Source organism: Notechis scutatus, chromosome 5 (genome assembly GCF_049901735.1).
Source record: "Notechis scutatus isolate UNSWTSFEM ecotype Mainland chromosome 5, rNotScu1.2, whole genome shotgun sequence".
Classification (NCBI taxonomy): Eukaryota; Metazoa; Chordata; class Lepidosauria; order Squamata; family Elapidae; genus Notechis; species Notechis scutatus.
The window spans coordinates 15,163,133-15,182,264 of record NC_142013.1 but is presented as its reverse complement, the minus strand read 5'-3'; the positions used below and the strand labels follow the sequence as shown (position 1 = coordinate 15,182,264).

General features: G+C 39.0%; 1 protein-coding gene across 2 annotated transcripts in view; it reads left to right on the top strand.

Moving 5' to 3' along the window:
* The window catches only part of PGR (progesterone receptor), a 93,568-nt gene extending 74,725 nt beyond the window's left edge, over positions 1–18,843 (top strand). For both annotated transcript variants that reach the window (XM_026675603.2, XM_087966178.1), the window contains exons 4-8: positions 5,965–6,270; positions 10,254–10,398; positions 13,099–13,229; positions 14,436–14,593; positions 17,813–18,843. In XM_026675603.2, coding sequence (XP_026531388.2) covers positions 5,965–6,270; positions 10,254–10,398; positions 13,099–13,229; positions 14,436–14,593; positions 17,813–17,968 — 896 coding nt within the window. In that variant the 3' untranslated portion in view covers positions 17,969–18,843. The remainder of the gene's footprint in view (positions 1–5,964; positions 6,271–10,253; positions 10,399–13,098; positions 13,230–14,435; positions 14,594–17,812) is intronic.
* Positions 18,844–19,132: the final 289 nt, after the last annotated feature.

Sequence of the window (19,132 nt, the reverse complement as noted above, 5' to 3'; positions counted from 1 at the left end):
GTCATGTGGCCGGCATGACTAAATGCCGAAGGCGCACGGAATGCTATTTCCTTCCCACCAAAGAGATCCCTATTTTTCTACTTGAATTTGTACGTGCTTGCAAACTGCTAGGTTGGCAGAAGCTGGGACAAGTAAAGGGAAGTACTAATACCACTCTATAAAGCCTTAGTAAGACCACACCTAGAGTACTGCATCCAGTTTTGTTCACCACATTATAAAAAAGATGTTGAGACTCTAGAAGAAGTACAGAGAAGAGCAACCAGGATGATTAGGGGACTGGAAGCTAAAACATACAATGAACGGTTGCAGGAACTGGGCTTGGCTAGTCTAGTAAAGAGAAGGACCAGGGGGGACATGATAGCAGTCTTCCAATATTTGAGGGGCTGCCACAGAGAGGAAGGGGTCAAGCTATTTTCTAAAGCGCCTGTAGGCCAGACAAGGAATAATGGATGGAAACTGAACAAGGAGAGATTTAACCTGGAAATAAGGAGAAACTTTCTGACAGTGAGAACAATCAAACCATGGAACATCTTGCTCTCGGAACTTATGGGAGTGCCATCACTTGAGACTTTCAAGAAGAGATTGGACTGCCATTTGTCAGAAATGGTATAGGGTCTCCCGCTTGGCCGGGGGGTTGGACTAGATAACCTACAAGGTCCCTTCCAACTCTGATTATCTGTTATTTGTTATCTGAGCTCACTCTGTTAATGCGGCGCTAGGGATTCGAACCGCCAAACTGCTGACCTTTCTAATCGACAAGCTCAGCCTCTTAGACACTGAGCCACCTACAGAACAATTAATGAGTGGAACGACTTGTCTCCAGAAGTTGTGGGTGCTCCAACACTGGAGGTTTTTAATAAGAGTCTGAACAACCAATTGTCGGAAATGATATAGGGTTTCCTGCCTGAGCACGGGGTTGGACTAGAAGACCTCCAAGGTCCCTTCCAACTCTGTTATTCTATTAGATGATTGGAAATCTCCAAGGTTGAAAATAGGACTCTTTGAGAGCTGAGAATAATGGTGCAAGATTAGCTTGCCATACACAATAACCCCTTGGTTGTTTTCTGCTCCTTTTGATCTCTGCCTCCACAGCATTCCAGAATTGCTTACATCAATGAATAATGTAACCAGCTGATTGTATAGTTTTCCGTGGTGGTTGTGGTTATCAACAGGTATTCTAATTGTGATCCTATTTAATTAAGTCTATTTTTGCACCCATTTTTTCCCCTCCCTCCCTTAGCTTGGGGTTGAATAACAGCAGTTGAAGACATGCTGTTCATGCGATAGATGTCCAGTTCAGTACTGACCTAAATTTAAGGCCATACTTGGGAACTAGAATTTCTGTTGCTAAGTAGGGCAGTTGTTAAGCAATGCAGGTACTGAAGTTGTTAATCAAATTTGGCTCCCCACCAATCCATTGACTTTGCTTATCGAAATCCAGCTGGGAAAGGTTGCAAATGGTGCATGTTCCCAGGGCCCTGTAAATACAGTACATGCTGGTTGCCAAGCACCCAAATTTTCATCACGTGACTCTGGGGGTGCTGAGTGAAACTCTGAGTCAAGGGCTCCCTGTAGAACAGAGCTGAGGAACTATGGTCCCTTTAATGATTTGTGGACTTCAACTCCCAGAATTCCTGGCTGGCTCAGGAATTATATTTATTTATTTATTTTATTTGTCAAGCAATTATAACAGATTTAACAGATAATCAGAGTTGGAAGGGACCTTGTAGGTCATCTAGTCCAATCCCCCGCCCAAGCGGGAGACCCTACACCATTTCTGACAAATGGCAGTCCAATCTCTTCTTGAAGGTCTCAAGTGATGGCGCTCCTACAACTTCCGAGGGCAACTTCTGTTCCATGGGTTGATTGTTCTCACTGTCAGAAAGTTTCTCCTTATTTCCAGGTTAAAATCTCTCCTTGTTCAGTTTCCATCCATTATTCCTTGTCTGGCCTACAGGCGCTTTAGAAAATAGCTTGAGCCCTTCCTCTCTGTGGCAGCCCCTCAAATATTGGAAGACTGCTATCATGTGTCCCCTGGTCCTTCTCTTTACTAGACTAGCCAAGCCCAGTTCCTGCAACCGTTCATTGTATGTTTTAGTCTCCAGTCCCCTAATCATCCTTCTCTGTACTTTTTGCTCTTCTCTGTACTTTTTCTAGAATCTCAACATCTTTTTCATAATGTGGTGAACATTATAAGATAACAGGTATAAGTATAAACATAGTTATGAATACATGAAATAGATACGTATAAGAAAAATAAAAGGGAATAACAGGACAGGGACGGTAAGCACGTAGGTGTGCTTATGCATGCCCCCTACAGACCTCTTAGGAAAAGGATGAGGTCAATAATGGACAGTCTAAGGTTAAAGTTTTTGGGGTTTGGGGAAGAAACCACGGAGCTGAAGTCTGCAAGTCATAAAAACACAGAGGTGTTTCCCACCCCTGTTGTATAAGGTAGTTCTCCAACTGGAGATTGGGACATCAAAGTGATGCGCAAGGAAAAAAAAGGTTCCTGCAAATAGAAACATAGAAAGGAGCTCTTTCAATCAAATGTCCATCCAAAGTAGATAAATATGTCTGCTGGAAAAATATAAATATAGGAGGAATCTCTAGCTTAGAGCTGACTTAGTTTCCCAAGTCAGATTTTTAACAAGATGTTACTTCAGATTCCACATTGAAAACTTAATATATCACTCTGCTTTGTTTTCTCAGCCTGGGTACACTCCTTCTGGAATGAACACAAAGCGCTCTGCTTTAGAAAACTACAGGGGCAGGGTGACCTTGCAGGCAGAATCATGGTCTTCTGTCAGGAAATAACAAATTGCTAAACATTTTTTTCACCTGCTGCAAAGATTATGCACATCTAGCAGTACAAGTTTGCTTAGGATGAATTGTCTGATGCAGTTTATTTTCACTTCCCTTTCTTCCTGATGGAAATGGGTGGAGAGCTGAAGGAGAAAGGGGATAAATCCAGTATGAATTATTTTGGAAGACTGTTATAAATCTCCTTCCTCCCCCCCCACCACCACCATCACTGTTAAAGAAACCAAGGTATCCCAAATTCGGAATTTTCTGAAAGTGAGAACAATTAAAGCAGTGGAATGGCTTGCCTCCAGAAGTCGTGGGTGTTCCATCCCCAGGAGATTTTAAAAAGAGATTGGGCAGCCATTTGTCTCAAATACTCTAGGGGGTGGACTAGAAGACCTCCAAGGTCCCTTCCAAACCTGTTGTTCTGTTCTATGTACATTTTTGAGGATATTTCTTCCTTGCATCTTTCAGAAGAATGTTTGAGAGAGTAGATCTAAAATGTGAGAGGACAAATATTTCTTTTTAATTTAATTTCTTTTTAATGTGGGTGTTCATTTGACTGCAATTTTTCTACCTAGAGCCATTAAAATGGCAGCTGAGTTTGCCATATTCCTTTCAGCTTGGCTGCAGAGAGCTGTCACCAGCTTGAGAGAGAAAGCTTTTTCCAGTGGTGGGATTCAATTTTTTTTTTTACTACCAGTTCTGTGGGCGTGGCTTGATGGGCATGGCAGGGGAAGGTTACTGTAGAATCTCCATTCCCACCCCACTCCAGGGGAAGGATACTGCAAAATCCTCATTCCCTTCCCTCCCTACCCCACTAACCTGCTTTCCAGCTCCATTCTCCTGTGCAGAGCAACAAAAGAAGACCCAGATAATCAGCTGGGACTTAGGAGGCAGAGAATAGATGAGGGCGGGGCCAGCCAGAGGTGGTACTTGCCGGTTCTCCGAACTACTCAAAATTTCCTCTACCGGTTCTCCAGAACCAGTCAGAACCTGCTGAATACCTACCTCTGGATTTTTCCCTCCAACAATAAAATCAGCTTTGGGGGCCATTTTTTTCACCAGCAGAACCCACTGGGACATTAATGCACCCCTTAAAGCTTGATAGTAAGGTGTGTTCAGCAATACTTGGCAGAATGCCACCTTGGTTAGCCAGGGAGTAAGAAGCACTAAAAGAAACTCAGGGTTGGCTGGCTGAGATTAATCAATATTATTCAGTGTTTCTACTGGTTGCCTGAGCTTGAATTTAAGCATTAGCGATTCAAAGGGTTGTTTGATGAGCCAGTGTAATGGGAAGAATGAATCATTTTATAAAGAGGAAGAACCCCCGACCAAGGTAACAGGCAGATAAACGAAATCTGAGTCCTGGGCAGAAATGTAATTTGAGGAAGCATTTCAGTCACACCAAGATAAAGGGTGACTAACCAGATTCTGTTACTGCAACTTTATATTAAAAGTATTCATAGCTTTGGTTTTAGTAATACTAAGGATATTAGTATTCATAATTTTGGTTTTCTAGTCTGGTCTTCTTCGAAAGGTCGACAGCAAGCCAGATATCAAGATGTCTCTTTGGTGACAGAATGAAAGTCAAAAAAGTACAGTATATGGGTTGACTGATTTGCATCCCTCCCTTCTGATAAGGTTAAAGATATTTATGGGTACATATCCATAGGTCATTATTCCATTTCCACCCCACATTATTCCATGTGCCACTTGAATCTAACATCATTGTGGGTTTTATTTTTTTCCCCTGACTTTAGACTAGTCCAGCACAATTTTCCCAGAAAGAGATATCACTCTTTGCTTTGGAGTTTATTCTTTGGAAGATTTGTTAAGATGGCAGTCTTTAAAGATTCAGAGTCGTAAGATTAACTGCACATTGTTGCTAACCAAGAGGCGTGGAGTCCCACCAGCCATCTAACCTAAGTCTCATCACAACTATCTGGTTATTTGTTCCATTCCATTCCATTTCATTGAATTCACTTCCTATGGCCGCTGATTTCACCATGGTGACTCTGGGCGGCTAAGCAATCATGAAAAAGCACAACCAACAGATGAAGTACATATGTGGCCACCAAAGTAAATTTAAAGTACAAGCCAACAGTTATTTTGCACCCAACAGTTTAATTAGTGCTCATTATGTTCCCTATTCAATGGGAAGTTTTGATATTGCCTGTGGGGTCTTCTACTCCAACTGCTTAATATTTTAATATTTTCCCTAGTTGCTCTCTCATGCCACTGAGCAAACTCATCCATTCCCTAAAACATCTTCCTTCATTCCCTCCTCCCTCATTACTTCAGAGTTGGGAGACCTGTTCCAAACATAAATCTGTTGCTATGTTCAGAAACTTGTATGTAAGTTTTGTTTCCAGAAAAGAAAATTGTAGTATTTATTACAGGTGTGGTGGCAGTGCGCAAACTTTCTCCAGAGATTGAGACCCTTTGGTCCTCAAATGATGCTGAGCTTTAGGTTCCATCATCCGACAAGATTCCTCATGTTGACTATGGCTGTTGGCCTTGCATTCTGAACCAAGATTATTGGTTGCTATTCCATGTTTTTAGTCTGTGAACAGAATGTGTCTAGATTAGCTACTGCAATTGGGAAGCTTGCCAGGTATTTGGTCTTTAATTTCCAAAAATCTCAGCAATAGCCAGGGGAACTCCTGATGGCAGCGGACATCAAAAAATAGATAAAATAAAAATGTCCTTGGGAGTGGCCAATGATAGAGGTAGCCTCGTCAACCTTCCTGGTTCCATTGACAATATTAGAATATTAAATGCTCAAGAGATAAGCAACCATTGTTAGTCAAGTTCATCCACAATGCTGTTTCTGCAGAGTCTCATGAAGACCAGAGCACCTTCCTTTTCTCATCATAGCTATTTGCATCAGGTAAGTTTCAAATAGAGAGAAGGAGATGGCTGTGGTTTCACAGATAGGTTGAGACAAGGGGCAAACTATTTATGAGATACACCCAGGAGATATCCTGGCTTGGTTTATTATTAACCCAGAACGTAGGGCATTTGGTCCACTTTTAAAGTGCATTGTGATGGTGTCAATACCTTGCTTATTGAACTAAATGGCATATTCTACAGATCGTGACATTTTATTTGCTTTGTGCTTATGTTTCTTCTAACACTTATATCCTTGGATTGCAGGTCGAAAGTTTAAGAAGTTTAATAAGGTCAAGATGCTAAGAGCCTTAGATGTTGTCGCACTCCAACAGCCAGCAGCCCTTCCAAATGAAAGCCAAACATTGGTGCAGAGGCTTTCTTTTTCACCAAGCCAAGACATCCAATTTATCCCTCCACTGATCACTGTCTTACAAAGCATTGAGCCAGAAGTTGTCTACGCAGGTTATGATAACACAAAACCAGAAACTCCAAGTGCTTTGTTGACCAGCCTCAATCACCTGTGTGAGAGGCAGCTCCTCTGTGTAGTCAAGTGGTCCAAGTCATTACCAGGTAAGAAGGATCTTTTGATGTTGGAAATGTTGGAAATGATGTTGGTTCCATTGTTTTCAGGGCACTGTGTGCAGTTCTGAGCAATGTTGTTTATGAAGAATGCTGACAAATCATTGGACGCCATAATCAATCGTTTTTTTTTTACAAAAAATAAAATGTTATTTGAGGGAGGGGAAGAGAGAGGGAGGGAGGGAGGGAGGGAGAGGGACTTGGGACGTGGTGGCTCAGTGGCTCAGATGCTGAGCTTGTCAATCAGAAAGGTCAGCAGTTTGGCGGTTCGAATCCCTAGCGCCATGTAATGGACTGAGCTCCTGTTACTTGTCTCAGCTTCTGCCAACCTAGCAGTTCAAACGCATGTAAAAATGCAAGTAGAAAAATAGGGACCACTTTGGTGGGAAGGTAACAGCGTTCTGTGCTTTGGCGTTTAGTCAGGCAGGCCTCATGACCACGGAGACATCTTCAGACAGCGCTGGATCTTAGGCTTTGTAATGGAGATGAGCACCACCCCCTAGAGTCAGAAACAACTAGCACATATGTGCGAGGGGAACCTTTACCTTATATATATATATACATACACACATACACACACACACAAATTATATTTTGGGTTCCACATAAGGGTGATAAACCAAGAGATCAAGTCTGGGAAGAAAGGAGGAAAGAGTTAGGTATATTTAGCTTCAAAACAGTATCAAGAATTAATTGAAACCTATATTACAATCTGAGAACAACACCTACCATCTTACTACCTTGCTACCTTAGTGAGACCACACCTGGAATACTGCATCCAATTTTGGTCGCAACACCACAAAAAAATATGTCCAGACTTTAGAAAAAGTGCAGAGAAGAGCAACTAAAACAATTTAAGGCCTGGAGACTAAAACATATGAAGAAGGTTGCAGGAACTGGGTATGGTTAGTCTAGAGAAAAGAAGGAGTAGAGAGGACCTGATAGCAGGTTTCCAGTATTTGAGGGGCTGCCACAAAGAAGAAGCATATTTTCCAAAGTACCAGAGGGCAGGACAAGAAACGATGGAAGCTAATCAAGGAGAGAAGCAATCTGGAATTAAGGAGAAATTTCCTAACAGTGAGAACTATTAACCTGTGGAACAGTTTGCCTTCAGAAGTTATGGGTGCTCCAACACTGGAGGTTTCAAAGAAGAGACTGGACAGCCACTTGTCTGAAATGGTATAGGGTCTCCTGCTTAAGCAGGGGGTTGGACTAGAGGACCTCCAAGGCCCCTTCTAGCTCTATTCTATTAAAAGTATCCCAATGAAGCACAGCTGTTGATCTGGTAGTTGAGATGTTGGTCCAGGAACGAGGAAAGTCAAGTCTAGTCCACTCTCAGCCCCAGAGGTTCAGTGAGTGATTTTGGACCATTCCCTCTTTGGAAGCCCAGCTTATCACACAGTATTACCGTGGGGGAAAAAATAGGAAAGCAGAGCACTTTATATACCATCTTGAGCTCTTGAATGAAGTGAGAAATATAAATCTGATACACAATGTTAATTAGTAGTATGACACAGCTGAAGAATATCAGTTTGGGAAAGGTTGGTTCAGAATGGATACCACTAGAGTTTTGATTATAAGAAATGGTTTTTCAGAATTTTTAGTGGCATAAGCTATCCAGCTTATCAGACAGTGTGATATCTCAGCAGTTAAGACACTGGGTTTGTCAAGCTAGCAGACCAAGTTTGAGGTCTGAGCACCACGCAATAGTATGAGCTCCTGTCCTTGCCCCAGCTCCTGCCAACCTAGCAGTTCAAAAGCATGCAAATGTGAGTAGATAAATAGGTACCACTTTGATGGGAAGATAATAGCGCTCTATGATGTCATGAGGATTTACAGGCGGTTGCTACATATAAGTTGGGGTGACAAAATCAGAAATGAGGAGGTAATAAGCCGCCTGGGAAAGCCAAGGGAAATAATCGAAACCGTAAAAAAGCAAAAGTTAGAATATTTTGGACAGGTGATGTGACACCCAGAAAAATACGGCATGCTTCACTTAATCCTCCAAGGAAAGATTGAAGGCAAACAAGGTCCAGGCAGAAGAAGAACATTATGGCTTCAAAATCAAAGGGACTGGTTTGGACAAAACTCAACAGCACTTTTTCATGCGGCTATTGATAAAAAAATAAGATTGCCAGAATGATCGCCAACGTCCGATGACAGATATGGCAGAAGAAGGAAAAGGAGAAGAAGAAGAAAGAAGATGTCAAGCTGGCCACATGACTATGGAAATGTCTTCGGACAGTGCTGGCCTTGAAATGGCCAAGATGAGCATCGCCCACTATAGTGGGAAACAACTAGCGGAGTAAACTCCGTAGAGACTCCTTTTACCTAAGCTATCCAGCAACAGATCACTTTAAGGAGATAGATGCCATTTTGTAACGAGACAAATGTCCCAAGATTTTGAGCAGAAATAGGCATGTTGCAGCTAGTGATTGGGTTTCATCTAATTGCTTTTCTCATATTGAGTCTTTCCATACCTTGTCTGGTTTTTTATCTGTGTGTTCTGCATTTAAGGGGCATGCATAAGTGCACCATCATGCCTCCCATCCCTGTCCTATTGTCCCCATTTAATCGTACCTATTTTCTGTATTCTTACTCATGTTTATACTTATACCTATTATTTTGTAAGCGACTGACAAATTAAATAAAGAAAGAAAGAAATGTATCCATTTACAGTATTAAGACTGAAGCAGGAACACTGGCAGATTCCAATTATAGTTAAATATTACCTTTTGATAACAAATTTTAAAAGTAGCATTTAATAGAATCCCATAAAACAGGGCTGATGATGGTAAATAGCTTTTCTGGATAACATCACTCAGCTTTTGATAAAGGCCAGCTTTCTAAACTACGTAAGTTGGATAAGAATTCCCATTGTCAACACCCACTTTGGCTAGCTGACATGATGGATAAGGATGACAGGAGTTATAGCCTGGGTGATATAAAATGTTAAAATGCAGGACCAGTCAACAGAATCTTGATGGGTTGAATTCAACCATTCTAGTCCATATTTTGGCTTACAAGAGACTCTCAGTAATTGGAGCCAAGACAATGTTGTTTTTAAAAACTTCAATGATTTAAAATCTAAGCTAGTAAGAGATATCCTTATAAAGTATTGTTATGTTTCAGATGTTTTATTAATACAACAGTAGGCATATATAGAGTGCTGTTAAGTGAGATGGCTTAGATTTTTGGAAATCTACATATGACTATTTGACTTTGATTATATAGTTTACTTTAGAACAATGATGGGAAAATATCATATTGTAATCCTATTTGCCTTCATTCGTAACAATGTTTAGTTCACCTTGGTTTCGTTTCCGATTGCTGCTGTGAATAAGTAAAGAATTGAAGGATTCATTTGTCTTGAAGAATGACTCTGCTACCTGCTTAAAACTTTGCCAAAATAGTCAAGTCACATATTAGGTGTTTGAAGAAACTTCATTGCTAACTGTAGTACAACCTTGCTTGCCATTTCATCTTTGCAAGCATTAAGTATGAATCTGAATGACTAGAGGAGACATCTTATGTAGGAGTTGGGAGTGACTAAAAGATACTATTTTTAATTATACAATATAACTTGTTTTCGGTTGATTCCTGGATTTAATGTCACTCTCAGCTGCACCCTAATTACTGTTTCTGTATGAATTCTGAGCCAGGAGAAAAAGGACATTATACTTTGGTCCTCTTATTTCCTAAGTATGTATAAATTCTTCTGTAGTAACAATACAACTTTGGCCATTTTAAAGTAAGTAGACTTCAACAACCAGAAGACTTCAACTCCCCCAGCATCCTGGCTAGGGAATTCTGGGAGTTGAAGTCCACTCATCTTAAAGTTGCCAATTCTGAAAGACTGACCTAGTGGAAACTAAGTGAGGGGAGTCTTCACGTCATACGTAATAGTAAACGAAAAGTGTGACAAAAACTAATTATATATTTAACATCCCTTTTCCTTTTTTCTTTCTTTCCAGGATTCCGGAACTTACATATTGATGACCAGATAACTCTTATCCAGTATTCATGGATGAGTCTAATGGTCTTTGCGATGGGATGGAGATCATATAAGCATGTCAGTGGTCAAATGTTGTACTTTGCTCCTGATCTAATATTAAATGAGTAAGTATGATTTATGGTGTTGTACGTGATTTTTTCTTCTTCAATTAATAGCCTATTTTTGTATTTATAAAGATTTAAATGGGGCCAACAATTCAAAATAAAAGATAAACAATGACATTCCAATTAAAAAAATCCAAAATCATTATTAATGTTAGATTTTTCTCTTGCTTTCCTTATTTCTCCCAAGTTGTAGCTTTAAGTCAGGGGTCTTCAAACTTGACAGTTTTAAGACTTGTGGACTTCAGCTCCCAGAATTCCTCCTCCAGTCATGTTAGCTCAGGAATTATGGGAGTTGAAGTCCACAAGTCTTAAACTTGCCAAGTTTGAAGACTCTTGCTCTAAGTATCTGAAATGGTTTAACAGCACAGTGTTGTCATAAAAGTAATTCAAGTAATTCTCCAGTGTAATATTAAGAGTGTGTTAGGAATTAGGGAACTATTATCAAGACAATGAATTATTGTGACAAATAAAGCAGAGTTTTCATTTGTTGAGGTGGCTGATTCATTAGCAAAAAGCAGTTTTAAATTAGTGGACTCGGATGTAAGTGCATGGCTATGTAGGTTTTAGAAGTTACTTGGATTTTGATGCATTATATTAATTGTATAATATTCCTATGAGCAGCTTATGTGCAGTGCATTGATCTTTGACTGTCTCAGACCAGGAGAGATCCTGGTGAGGGAACCTGCTTGATTTTAGAAAGAGTGCAGAGAAGAGCAACAAAGATGATTAGAGGACTGGAGGGTAAAACATAGGAAGAACAGTTTAAAAAATTGGGCATGTCTAATTTAATGAAAAGAAAAACTAGGGTGACAGGATAGCAGTGTTCAAATATCTAAGGGATTGCCACAAAGAAAAAAGAGTCAACGTATTCTCCAAAGTACCTGAAGGCAAGATAAGAAGCAATGGATGGAAACTAATCAAGGTGAGAAACAGTCTAGAACTAAAGAGAGATTTCTTTGACAGTTAGAACAATTAATCCGTGGAACAACTTGCCTCCAGACATTGTGAATGCTCCAACACTGGAAGTTTTTGAGAAGAGATTGGATAACCATTTGTCTGAAATGGTAGAGGGTTTCCTGCCTAACAAGAAGGCCTCTGCAGTCCCTTCCAATTCTGTTATTCTGTTATTCTGATTAATAAAAGTATCCTAAAGTCATAAGAAACCTCTTGGGTCTTCAAAATAATGGCTAGATCTGAGTACAGCTCAGATTCTTGTAGTTAGAAGGCAATATCAGTCACAATTAGCATTGTGCCATAGCCCGGTTCAAATGAATGACCTTCAGAATCCCATTTTTTTTTCTTTGTTGGTCCTCTTCTGATGCAGTTCATTATTGTATTGCTCCTGGACAAGAACGACAGAATATTATGTATATAGAGATATACATATGTCAAATAAGCCGAGCTTATATATAAAAAAAACTACTTCTGATACGTACTACAACTTCCAGCAGACTATATTATCTGCTAAGTACAATAGGCAAAATGTTTTCAGAAAATCCAGAAATATGAAAAATAACAGAAAAATTAAATTGTGACTAATCAAAAGTCAATATACTTAAATTCTTTTTGTTTTATTAGGCATGTGCTTTTTCTGACTTGTTTCCTGCAACTTATTAAAAAATATACAAGTAGCAGCCCTCAATTTACCTCCACACTTGAGCAAAATTTTGATCACATAACTACTGAAATGCTGCAATGGTCCTATAGAAAGTTAGTACCCACCCCTCTCCTAGAAGAATAAATATTTTGAGAAATATTAAAAAGGCAGAATATTATATTTCCCTGAATGAGAAGTTTTTTGGAGGGGGAAAGCAGCCCCCACCTTTCTTAATAGGCTTCAGCAGATGTCAGCACTTAAGAGATAAAGAGACAACTAGCTCTATTCATAAGCAAATACCCTCACCCAAGATCTAACAAAGAATAGGATTAGCCCTCAGCCATAATAGGAATTTCCCAACACCCTTTCAGAACACAAGCCCCTTCATTGCATCATCTCATTTGCATCACCCCCAACAAACATCAACCAAACTTAGCTCAGACAAACTCCTAGGATTTGCACATGGCCTCCATGGGAGTCTGACAACAGCCAATAGAACACCTGTTCTTGCACAGGAACAGGAAGTTCAAGTGCAAAGAGAAGGTATAAATACCCCCTACTCTCAACTCCATGTGGTCAGCTGCACCGGAACCATCCATGTGGCTCCGTTTCATCATTAAACCATCTTTCCAAGCATCCTCCATGTTTCTAATGTCTTTCTCCCAGCTTGGAACTGAACCAGATGGATATTACCTCCAACATTCTTAAGTGAAAAATGTTCATAAGTCTTTTTTTTTTCTGTTGCCTTTGTAACTTCGAACAGTCACTGAACAAAGGTTGTAAGTTTATAACTGTACCTTTATAACTCTAAGCTTCTGGGTTATTATTGGAATGGGGATCTATTTAGGTAAACAAGCTTGAAGTCTACAAGAATACATAATGCAGCCTCTTCCCAAGGAAAGAAGGCTGGTTCTCCAGGTTGGAAAAGGTTGGTTTAAGACAATCCAGCTCAGTCTTCTTGTCACTGAATCCTGATTCTGGCTTGCTGTAAGAATTGTATTCCAAGTAGTACTATATTGCAAAGTGAGGGCCTTTAAGTTCCCCACAGGTTTGATACTTAATTTTTTTAGCTTTGGCTTTTTTTTTTCTGGGTGATGCGTAAGACAGAGGATGAAAGAATCATCATTCTATTCCCTGTGCCTGTCCATGTGGCAAATTCCGCAAGAGTTTGTCAAGCTACAAGTAAGCTGTGAAGAGTTCCTTTGCATGAAAGCCCTACTCCTCTTGAATACAAGTAAGCCACACCTGTCTTTTCTCCCCCTTCTTCTTTGTATCCTATTTACAGGGGCAGCCCTAGAAAGTAAGCAGCTGAGCTTCAAACTGGTGTATTTTGAATGCTGCGCATTAGGCAGTTATTAAACCAGTTGCAGCCCACCACTGGGTGGGTGTTCACTTACCATCAACAGTGAAGAATGCTGGGATTGCTTCATAAGGTGGCGTGGTCATGTGACATTTCATGACGTCTCACTACTCACTACTTCAATTTCAACAATCCAAGAGCACACAACAGATACAAACTCAATGTAAACCGCTCCAAACTTGATTGCAGAAAGTACGACTTCAGCAACAGAGTGGTCAATGCCTGGAATGCCCTACCTGACTCTGTTATTACATCCTCTAACTCTCACTTCTTTAATCTTAAACTATCCACTCTTGACCTCACCCCATTCCTAGGAGGTCTGTAAGGGGCCTGTATAAGCGCACCATCGTGCCTACCGTCCCTGTCCTATTGTCTCCATTTATTCTTATCTATTTCCTGTATTCTTATTGATATTTATACTTATTCCTATTATCTTGTAAGCAATTGACAAATTAAATAAATAAAAACAAATACAATTTTTTACAACTGGCTTACAATGGCAATCCCAGTCCCAATTATAGTCATAAGTCAAAGACCACCTGTATGGCACTTCCGTGAGATTTGCAAAAAAACCCAAAACATTTCTACATTGCAAGTAATGCCAGGGTGGGGATGGGGAAACAGCTTGCACTGTAGGGACAATTCTCTCTTGTCATGTCTGAATGAGTTGGCCCTTGAATAATCAGAGATAAGTTCAGATTTATGCAACAAGGATTAATGCTTGGTTCAACGAGTTGTTCTCTCATTCATTCACCTCATTCACACACCTTAATTGTGACCTCATCTGTGGTAAAAATATAATAGCAATAAAAGGTTTGCCTCTGTTTCGTGATTACTAGGAATCAGTACAGGAATTTGATTCGAGCATTAAAGTCTGAAAACCTGGCTAATGAAGAATACATGTTTCAAAATGGTTGAATCAAAATGGTTGAATGCATGTTTCAAAATGGTTGAATCAAAATGGTTGAATGCATGTTTCAAAATTGTTGAATCTGAATATACTGAATATAAGACAGTATATTTCTGTTGCTTGAAATTTGATCCTGAGGTAAAATATCCTTTTTTCCTCCCAAAACACAGTTCCTTTGGAAGGACTCAGAAGTCAAAATCAGTTTGATGATATGAGATCCAGTTATATCAGAGAGCTGGTCAAAGCAATTGGGCTGCGACAGAAAGGGGTTGTAGCCAGTTCTCAACGTTTCTACCAGCTCACAAAGCTTATGGACTCTATGCATGATGTAAGTTTTGTTTTATCATTATATTATAATGATGTAATATAATTTTGTACTATCTTGGGAGCTGTTGATATTACTCTTGTTTTGTGCCAGATTATCTGATACTCTAGAAAGTGGAGAAGCATATTTTCCTTCTATTTAATTTTTGTTTTGCTTTTATCAATTGGAAAAAAAACCAACAAAAAGGAACAAAAGGTAAACAATGCTTGGAGTTACAAATAAAAAATAAAAATGCAAAAAATACTAGAAAAAGAAACAAAAACATGCAGAGCATAAAAGTGTACACATATAAGAAAATTCCACATCAGCATAATAATAATATTTCATTATAATCATCCACAGTTAAATTTCAGAATCGCCTTTCTAAATTATTCTTTTGACCTGTCAATTGTAAATCTATTTTCAATCCTATTTCCATCTTGTTAGATAAAATTTGTTCTTCATCTGCCATTTCTTTAAGAGCATATTTTGAACATAGTCTATCCATAGAAGCAGACTTTATTACCGACATTGCTATTATTGTGACTACTATTTTCTGATTCCATTTTTAAAAAATTTCCCTTCAGTATTTTTACTCTTATAATATTTTGCAACATTTTGTAGGCTTGTAAATGTTTTTTTTTACTGTAAACTTTAGTCTCCTCTCCTGTCCAATTTTTGAAAGTCATGAAATTGCTTATTTCTGTTATCTTTTGTAAAAATCAAAACAGGATCTATGTCCCACAAGAAAGGGTTTTTATTCTAACAACTAATTCCAAAATCTCATTGTAAAAGTTTCGATGTTCCAATTTTAACCAGACCCCTTTGTTCATTTATAACTGTCTAAAATCAAAATCTTATTTAGCTTTTTGCTATTTCTTTCAAACCTTTTAAATTCTTAAGTTTATTATTAAAAATTTCTTTTGTTCAGGATTGAAAGCAGACTCACCCAGCATTTTCAAATTTTCAAACCAAAGGTCTTTAGTAGCTTAGAATTAGCTCATAAGCAATTTCCAACAGCTATTAGAAAATGAGATTTGGGAACTTAATTTCCTTTAAAAGTCTCTGTCACAGTTGCAAGCAAGATTGTTGCTTCTGTAATCTTCTAGAGCTCAAACCCACAGAAAACCAATGTCCTGCAGTCTCTTGCAAGGAGCAGATGTCTGGAGCACATGTGGGCAATATCACATCCTCTTTTTATCCAGAGAGATTTCAGGGAATCTCTTTACTCATTGGTTCCTTGATCTAAGCAGTCATCAGCTCTCCTTTCACAGAGTCATATCTTTAGTTCACCATATCTCTCCTGGAAGCGTCAATCAATTGAAACTTTTGGATACTCTTCATGGGCAGGCCAATGTAGAACACATTGCAATAATGCTATCTAGAGGTAGGTAAGGTGTGAGCAACTATGAACAGGACACCCTGGTCCCGGGACAGATGCAACCGGTGTGTACAAGATGAATTTTTGCAAAGGACCTCCCAACCACAGCTATTCTTCTAAGAGAAGCTGCAAGACTGTATACTTTTGCTATAGTGCAACACTTCTCAACATTCTACACTCAACACTTCTCAACACTGTCTGGACTTCAACTTCCAGAAGTTCCCAGCCAGCATGTTTCAATTCTGGAAGTTGCTGAGGTTGAAAACACTGTTATGGAGAAGGCCATACAATCTGAGACCAGACTAGAGAGCTACACAAAACTACAAATGCCTTAGATGCGGCTCATTTCCACAATTACCTTCAGATTGCAATGTTTAATGTGACCGAATTCGGGAATTCCCTAATCAGTGATTTCATGAGGGAGTTCTTCAGTATAAGCAAAGTAAACTGTAGTTACTTTTTTTTAACTGAATGTTTTTAAAAGGTAAAGAATCCCTTGAGTTAAAACTCAACACCTGGTAATCACCTGGAGACCTCATGCAATTTTCTTAACAGCAATGCAAAAGTAATTCACAGTGGCATTCTTTTGAGAGTGTATATTCAACTTCTCAATTTAGCCCGCAGCTCTGAGAATTCCTTCTTGTCTGTCATTTAAGGATTAATTAGACTATTTTTTTTTCCTGAGCTAGGCAGATTGTAATCATTTCAGCTGGATTTAATTGCATGGCATTAATTAATGTTAAATGGAATAATTAACAGAGTAGAGTATTTAGCATTTATTCTGGCCTTATTCCATTTCTGGAGCATGGCCCTTGACTTCCCCTGATCTTCCCTTTGCCAAAAACAAGTGTTAGGATGAATAATATTGTACCCATACGTTGTTCTTGCTCCAAGTGGAGTTGTATTCAATGATTTCAGTAAGCCAAAGTGGCTAGTTCTGCTTGCATTCCTATATAATTCAACTATAATTTGTGGGAGGTTTTCTGGATTCATATGGCACACTGAATTGGAAATCGACCATATGGGTTTAGTTCACACAAATCCCTAAACCAGTGTTTCTCAACCTTGGCAACTTTAAAATATATGGGTTTCAAATCCCTGAATTCTCCAGCCATCTGGGAATTGAAGTCCACACATCTTAAAGCTACCAAGTTTAAGAAACGCTTCCCTAAACTATGCTGTGGTTGGTTAAATTGTGATTCAGTATTATAAGCTTCAATTTTCATCAGCGTTTAGTCAGGTTGTATCAGATAACTGAGATTTAGTAACAAATAATCAGAGTTGGAAGGGACCTTGTAGGTCATTTAGTCCAACCCCCCTCCTAAGCAGGAGATCCTACACCATTTCTGACAAATGGCAGTCCAATCTCTTCTTGAAAGTCTCAAGTGATTTAAAGCAAAATAGCAAGAATAAAGGACACTAAGTTTTGTAACAAGCCATTACAACTTCAGACTGATAACATAATATTGAACAAATGATTTTATTAAGTAATTACCCAGTTGTCAGTTTGGACTGAGTCAGCTCTAACACATTTTTGTTAAGAAACTGCCACTTGTCAATCAATGATTAACAATATCGAAAAGTCCTTCAGGTCACACCAGCTATCTTCACACAACCTCTCTAAGTCATCCTTTGCTAAATAAAAATAAAAATAAAAATAAACCATGGTTTACAGATTACAAACATGGCATTAATCGACAGCAAGCAATCATATATTTGGCTCCGCATCATGTTTGCCCAGTATATATGCCAAAACAATAATGTAGGTTACGGGGCCATTTGAGTCAGGGACCATTTGACCCGATGTGATGTAATTTCCATCTCATTCCCTCTGCCCTCCTCTCCCTCTTATTTTAATATAGCTTGTGAAGCAACTTCACTTATACTGTCTCAACACATTTCTTCAGTCCCGGACTCTGAGTGTTGAATTCCCGGAGATGATGTCAGAAGTGATAGCTGCCCAGCTTCCGAAGATACTGGCCGGAATGGTGAAACCGCTTCTTTTTCACAAAAAGTGACCTGCCTCTCCATCTGTCTATCCCAGGGGGTCTTCAAATTTGACAGCTTTAAGACTTGTGGACTTCAACTCCCAGAATTCCTCCTCCAGTCATGTTAGCTCAGGAATTCTGGGAGTTGAAGTCCACAAATCTTAAACTTGCCAACATTGAAGACCCTTGGTCTATCCACAAGCCTTCTCACCCCCTTAATATCTGGTCTCTCTCTCTCTCTCTCTCTCTCTCTCTCTCTCTCTCCCCTCCCCTCCTCCCTCCCCCTCTCTCTTACTCCTTTTCATCATTTGTAGAGATAACATACAGAAATTGTGTATTTTTAAAAATCGTTGGATAATATTTTGGGCGGGTAAGATTTAGCAATGTTGGGATATCCCCAGTTCTGTGTCATTTTTGTATGCCTACATTTTATGGATTAGACCTGGATTAGGTCATACTTAGAAGAGACACATTGAATCAGAGAGATGTCAAACATGGATCAATAATTGACATTGATTTCATGAACCTCTTTGGTGTCTGGCCAAATATCTAGGGCCAGTGTACTTAGTTTGCAAACCTTTACTTGCTGAGCCTGTTTCACACATCATGAACTTTTTAAATTCCTTTGCAAGTATTTTTGGCCCAAGGAATGACCAATACTTTTCATGAGAAGTGTTTTATAATAAGCCTGATTAAATTTCTGCCCAGATTTGAGATAAGGATTTTTTTTAAGAACAGGAAGTCACCTTGTACATTTTCCCTTCATATTATTCATTTTAAAATTGCTATAATGGAGTAAAACTTCAGCTTTTATTACGTTTCTGTCTCTCTGTATGTGGTTATATGTGTATATGTATATAAATATGCCAGAACATGGTAAAATTAAAATAGAAATAATCTTCTAAGCTTGGAATATATTCCCTTTACTTTTCAATTTGTCTTACTTTTCAACACCTGAGAAAATTGGATTCAAAATTGGATTCTCATTTCTATTGCATTTGTAATGTCACAAATTACATTTATTGCCTGGAATCAATGATCACAACACAGGTTGGCATGGGCAAAGTGAATTTCTGACTTTGTTCTTTATTTCAGATCTCCAAAACAAAGATCACAATATAGGAATTATCCTGCCTTAAAAGCACTTTCTCTGAAAGTGCATTGATTTTGATGGAGCTAATTGACTGACTTCAC